At 36.5% G+C, this 6,539-nt stretch overlaps 1 protein-coding gene across 2 annotated transcripts; it reads left to right on the top strand.

The window, feature by feature from the left end:
- Positions 457-4,912, top strand: LOC109357405 (pentatricopeptide repeat-containing protein At5g12100, mitochondrial). Of its 2 annotated transcripts, none has more exons than XM_019601352.1 (2): positions 457-3,533; positions 4,324-4,912. In XM_019601352.1, exon 1 carries the CDS (start codon positions 511-513, stop codon positions 3,307-3,309), a length of 2,799 nt encoding a protein of 932 aa, XP_019456897.1. In that variant the 5' UTR covers positions 457-510; the 3' UTR covers positions 3,310-3,533; positions 4,324-4,912. The 2 variants fall into 2 exon arrangements, with proteins under 2 accessions (XP_019456897.1, XP_019456898.1); XM_019601353.1 differs by lacking the exon at positions 4,324-4,912 and adding an exon at positions 3,763-4,036.

The raw sequence follows: 6,539 nt of genomic DNA, 5'->3' as shown, positions 1-6,539 counted from the left end.
TCTAATAGATTAGTCTTTTGGGTTGAGTTCTCCTCATGTGTTTAAGTTTTACCAATTTGTGTCTTTCATTGAGAGTTGTGTCACATAAATGGCTACCTATAGGCTGGAATATACTGATAGGTGAGTGAAACCGCAATAAAAAAAGGGTTATCATCATGTCAGTGTCGATAGAGTGAAAATCGTCGTGGACGTCGGCCCTTAAATGGAGCATTAACATTAGAAATTTCAATCTCACCTAATAGACTAGTTTTTTTGGTTGGGTTATCGTCACGAGCTTAAACGATTAGGAAAATAATATATTCTCCTACTACATCCTCTCACTTTCTTGTAGCTAAGAGGATCAGTAAGAAGATTTAGTAGAAAAATATAACATTACTTTAACGACAATTAATATTACATGTGGTGTTACAAAAAAAAACTCATACAAGTAGTTCCATAATATGTGAATTTGATATTCATTGTTCAACAACAAGCATCAACCAGAACCAAGTGCTTTCCCTCACTCAGCAAATGGGTTTCACAAAGCGTGCTTCTCTTCTTCATCATCATCTTCAAAATTCAATTTCTCTTCCTCATTCACTTTCATTCTCTTCTCAATCCCTTCAAATTCCACACCAACACCTTCAAAAACTCGAAAAGCTTCAATCTTTACTAGACCAAGGTCACATAATTCCCGCTAGAAGGTTCCTCAATTCCTTTCTCTTTTCCAAAACCCCTTTTTTATGTTCCCCCACTCAACTTCATACCCTAATCTCAAAACCCATTTTCTCAGATACCCTCTTATACGTTGTTTCTTCTGTTCCCACTATGATCAATGAAGCTACAAAATTATACTATTCCATGGTAAAAGACGGTTTTACCCCTTCAACTGCTTCAGTTAATCGATTGCTCAAAACCCTAGCTTCTGGGAAGCGTTTTGATGAAACCCTTGTTCTGTTTTCAGAGATTGTGGGTTCTGGTGTTCGAATTGATGTTGGGTCGTACGAAAAAGCTGTTCTTGCTGCTGTTATGTTGAAGAATGTGGAAAAGGGTTTTGGGTTGATGAGGTTGATGGAGAAGGAAGGTTTGAGTCCTTCTGTGTTTGTGTATAATTTGGTGATGGGTGGGTTTTGTAAAATTAGGAAGGTTAAGGATGCTCGTAAATTGTTCGATGAAATGTTTGAGAGAAAAGTGGTCCCGAATACGGTTAGTTTTAATACAATGATTGATGGGTACTGTAAGGTGGGTGAAATAGATGAAGGTTTTAGGTTGAAGGAAAGAATGAAGAGTGAAGATGTGGAGGCTAATGTTGTTACGTATAATACTTTGTTAACTGGTCTTTGTGATTCTGGAAGGATGGAAGATGTGAGGAAGGTGTTGCTAGAGATGGAGGTTAACGGATTTTTGCCGGATGGGTTTTCGTGTGTTATATTTGATGATCGTCATTCAAGTGATAATGCTGCATTGGATGAGAATGTGTTTGGTAAAGGAGAAAAAATTGACGTGCATACTTATTGTATTTTGTTGAATGGATTGTGCAAGGTAGGAAGGGTAGAAAAGGCCAAGGAGGTTTTAGCTAAGCTAGTGGATAACGGAGTTGTTATTCCCAGCAACATATCATATAATACATTAGTAAACGCATATTGCGAAGAGGGTGACATGAAGAAAGCTATACTTACAATTGAAGAAATGGAAGAACGAGGGTTGAAGCCTAGTAGTATCACTTTCAATACCCTGATTAACAAGTTATGTGAAACAAATGAGGTGGACAAGGCTGAGAGTTGGGTTAAGAGAATGATAGAGAAGGGTGTTTCCCCCTCGGTGGCAACTTATAACCCTTTGATTGCTAGTTATGGCAGGATGCACCATTTTAGCAGGTGTTTCGAGATTCTTGAGGAAATGGAAAAGATTGGGATAAAGCCTAATGTCATAAGTTATGGTTCTTTAATAAATTTTCTATGCAAAGATCATAAGCTTCTTGACGCTGAGAATGTACTTCAAGATATGGCAGGATGTGGGGTTTCTCCAAATGCGGAAATATATAATATGCTCATCGAAGCTAGTTGCTCAATGAGTAAATTGGAAGATGCCTACAGATATTTTGATGAAATGATAAAAAACGGAATAGATCCAACTCTCGTGACATATAATACACTGATAAATGGACTTGGAAGGAATGGAAGGCTAAAGGAAGCTGAGGATTTGCTTCTCCAAATGACTAGCAAGGTGGACCAGGCAGAGACGTGGGTTCAAAGGATGATAGACGATGGTGTTTCCCCTACAGTGGAAACTTATAACTCTTTGATTAATGGGTATGGTCGGATTAAGCATTTTGTGAAGTGTTTCGAGATTCTCGAGGAAATGGAAAAGATTGGAATAAAGCCTAATGTCATAAGCTATGGTTCTTTAATAAATTGTCTATGCAAAGATCATAAGCTTCTTGATGCTGAAATTGTCCTTGCAGATATGGCAGGTCATGGGGTTTCTCCTAATGCAGAAATATATAATATGGTCATTGAAGCTAGTTGTTCGATGGGTAAATTCAAAGATGCCTTCAGGTTTTTTGATGAAATGAAGGAAAATGAAATAGATCCAACTCTTGTGACATACAATATACTGATAAATGGACTTGGAAGAAACAGAAGGCTAAGGAAAGCCGAGGATTTGTTTATCCAAATGACTAGTAAGGGGCATAGTCCAGATGTAATCACATACAATTCCCTCATATTAGGATATGCCCAGTCAGGAAACACCGAGAAAAGCCTTGAATTGTATGATGATATGAAGAGGGTAGGCATTGAACCTACAATCGGAACTTTCCATCCTTTGTTGTATGCATGCAGGAAGGACGGTGTGGTGACAGCTGAGAAATTTTTTCAAGAAATGTTACAAATGGATTTGATTCCTGATCGAGTTGCATATAATGAAATGATTTACTGTTATGCTGAAGAAGGAAATGTTTCGAAGGCAATGTCTTTGCACCAACAGATGGTTGATCAGGGAGTTGATGCCGACAAAGTTACTTACAACTGCTTGATTCTAGCATACCTTAGAGATAGAAGGGCTTCAGAAGTAAAGCATATTGTTGATGATATGAAGGCTAAAGGACTGGTTCCAAAAGCTGATACATATAACATTCTGATTAAGGGACACTGCGACTTAAAGGACTTCAATGGTGCCTATTTTTGGTACAGGGAAATGTTTGACAGGGGTTTGCTTTTAAATGCCAACATGTGCTATCAGCTGATATCTGGACTTGGAGAGGAGAGAATGCTGCAAGAGGCTCAATTTGTATCGTCGGAATTGAGTAGTAGAGAGCTGAATAACTAGAATATTGACAAAACAAGTCATCACCTGAATGTTCAACCATATGATAGTTGAATAAATACAAGAGCACAATATCAAAGGGCCTCCCCTTGTATATGTATGTTGTACATTATCAACCATTTTTTTTATTGACGCCACATCTTGAACTAGAGCTTGTTAACCTCAAAGGGAGACAGAGTCAGATACCTTGTTGCATAGAGAAGTTAAATAAACAGAAGTTCATAATGGTAAGAGTACCTGCAATCTTAATAGCTTATTCACAATGCTCCTTAATTTTAAGTTGTCTGTTTATACTTTTATTCTGGTCAATATTTTTTATTCTCTCTTATTGTTTATGCTCAGTCCTTATTTATTTTAATAAATTATCACTGCCGGTTATTTGGGAGCCTCGTGCATATGACTGCCTTTCAAAGCTAATATTTTCTAAAATATATTTGTTCCGGCTATCCTCTCAAGGACCTGATACACTTGACGGGGGTAGGAAGAAGTGCTTCTTCCCTATTGTTAATGCTCGACTCAGACGGACAGTGGAGGATATCCCGGGGATACTCCAGTTCCCTGGTCCTTGTATTATAGTGTGTAGTGAAAGAGAACCTGGTTATGTGAGGTCTCCATTGCCTTATATAGGAGTGAATGCTGCAAGAGGCTCAAACTGTATCCTCAGAATTGAGTAGTGGCCAATTTGGGAGCATATGCACTACACTGTCTTTCAAAAGAATTATTTTCAAAATATATTATTCTCAAGTGTTATGATACACAATTTGATAAAAGGGCGGCTCAGTGCACGAAGCTCTCACTTAATGGATTCTCGGGAGAATAGATGTACGCGACTTTATTCCTGTAAGCAGAGATGTTTTCCGATGATACACAATTTGGTATTACTTGCTTTTGTAATAAACTTTTATTAATTATATGAACTAAAACTATATTGAAGTGTTCATTAAAGCATTTCATTGATGATATGGAAGATTTAAGGGCTGGATCCAAAAGCTTATACGTATTTACATGTTTGTTAAGGTACATTGCAACTTGAAGATTTAAATGAAGCTTGTGCTGAAAAGAGGTTTCTGCCATATGCTGAGAAGGTTAAGGCTGCAAGATTGAAGATTCTCAAATTGTCTCCTCAAAATGGGTGGTGAAAAAAGAAAGTCCTAAACAATGGACATTTTTAATCATAATTTATAGCTGATATTTTATGTGAGGAAGGAGTTAATAAATTTTGAAGGTAAGTTAAATATGAAAAACTTATCTCAACATCTATTTTAATGTATGGGAATTGTGGAGAAGTTGTATAAACTAGTTTCCAAAGTTAAATAATCAATTTTTGAAATATCATTATACTCTTCATTGTTATGTTGTCTTTTTCACTACATTAAAGTTGCCATTTCGTAGGTCAATGTCGTTGTTGATGGGCTGAAAGTTGCAGAAGGAACAAATTTAACTAATTTTTGGCCACATAGACAAAAACATGGTGTCACAATCTTGCTCCAATGTGACAAGGATATAAAGGAAATGACAGAAATGTTCCTTCTTAAAGTAGAGAATAATTCCAAACTTTAATATTTTTGGGAGTAAAATGATGTACAACTTTGAAGTGGTTATAACATTATAGTCATATGTATTATCCACACAAAAAAAGAGTATAGTATAACTTTACAATTATAGGTTATATTCAAAGTGCTCAACAAATTTAAGCAAAACTTTGGTAGGAATGTGACAAATCTTGAGTTGGATTTGGATTTTTAGATTAGTTATTTTTTTAACTGAGCCAAAAATATTCTGTTATTCTGAGTTAGAAATATTTTTTGCTTGAGAAGAATATTACAGCCCATAATAGTCATACTTAACTTGGATAGGATTATCTCTCGTCAAATATACGGTTCAAATAAAATAATAAAAATAAATACCTTATGATTGATCACATAGTGCCATCAATTTATATAATGTCAATACAAAGTTTCTTTGCATCGTTTATCAATAATATAATCATATGTATTATTTTTATTTAAGAATAAATTATGATTAACTCATTAATAGTATATGATATATTAATAATATAAAAAATTCAGGCATGGTATATCTTTTTTAATCATTATTTTAATTATAGTGCAACTTCTTTTTATACTGTTAATTATTTAGAACTTAAAATAAAATTTAAAACATAGTGGGTTATTGAAACTTCTGCACACCAACACAACACACATCTTTTGATAGGTGTGGTGCTAATGAGAACTATGCCTTGCACAAAGTGCCTCCTCCCAATTCCCAAAGACCAAAACCAAGAGTGAGTAATGGCCATGTGGTAGTATTTCATATCATATTTACAAAACATATAATGGAATCCAGAAACTATTTCCTCTTGGATCAAGAAAATTAAAAGCACCTGATAAATGATGAAGGCCACAAGTATAAAATTGAATTATGAAAATGCCAATATTTTGGCAATATATAACTTCCTAGTTCCTACTACTTAGCTAGCAAAGATTACCAATGACTGAAGTTTCATGTGAATTTAGAGAAGAATAACCATGAAACCAAAGCATAAGTATAATTATGCTTTTCCATCAAGCACCATTACTCGGCAATGTAGGTTGATGAATAGGGTCAAAATATTGTAGCTCCCAATAATTCAAAACGACTCAAAATTTCCCCAAAACACCTTTTCTGCCCCTTGTTTTGTCTTCTTAACTCACTGTGGAAACGAAGAATTCTATACTATAGGATTTTACACTCATAAAACATTCAACTCACTTGCATACAGTGTATTCATTTCAGATTGATTCCTCAAAAGCATATTTTCCCATAAAAATCAATTTATGGAGAATCTTAAACATCCAGACCCCTATAAAGGTGTCTCGACCTAAGGATGGGAACAAGTAAGACCAAGCTTCGCCTTGACAGGTCAGGTCAGGTTAAGCTCCACCTTGAAGGTCAGGTCAGACTTTGCCTTGAACAGGTCACGTCAGGTCAGGTTTTGCCTCAAACAAGTCAGGTCACGTCAGGCCAGGCTTTGCCTCAAACAAGCCAGGCCAAGTCAGGCCAGACTTTGCCTCAAACATGTCAGCTCAGACCAGGCCAGACTTTGCCTCAAACCGGCCAGGTCAGGCCAGGCCAGGCTTTGCCTCAAACCAGCCAGGACAGGCTTTGCCTCAAATCGGCCAGGTCAGGCCAGGCTTTGCCTCAAACCGGCCAGGTCAGGCCAGGCTTTGCCTCAAACCGGCCAGGTCAGACTT

The sequence above is a fragment of the Lupinus angustifolius genome, chromosome LG09, assembly GCF_001865875.1.
Source record: "Lupinus angustifolius cultivar Tanjil chromosome LG09, LupAngTanjil_v1.0, whole genome shotgun sequence".
NCBI lineage: Eukaryota > Viridiplantae > Streptophyta > Magnoliopsida > Fabales > Fabaceae > Lupinus > Lupinus angustifolius.
The sequence above is the reverse complement of the archived record's forward strand: the minus strand, read 5'-3'. Positions and strand labels throughout refer to the sequence as shown.

Bases quoted from the DNA above. Each gene is read 5' to 3' on its own strand.
- LOC109357405 (XM_019601352.1), top strand. From the start codon at position 511: ATGGGTTTCACAAAGCGTGCTTCTCTTCTTCATCATCATCTTCAAAAT.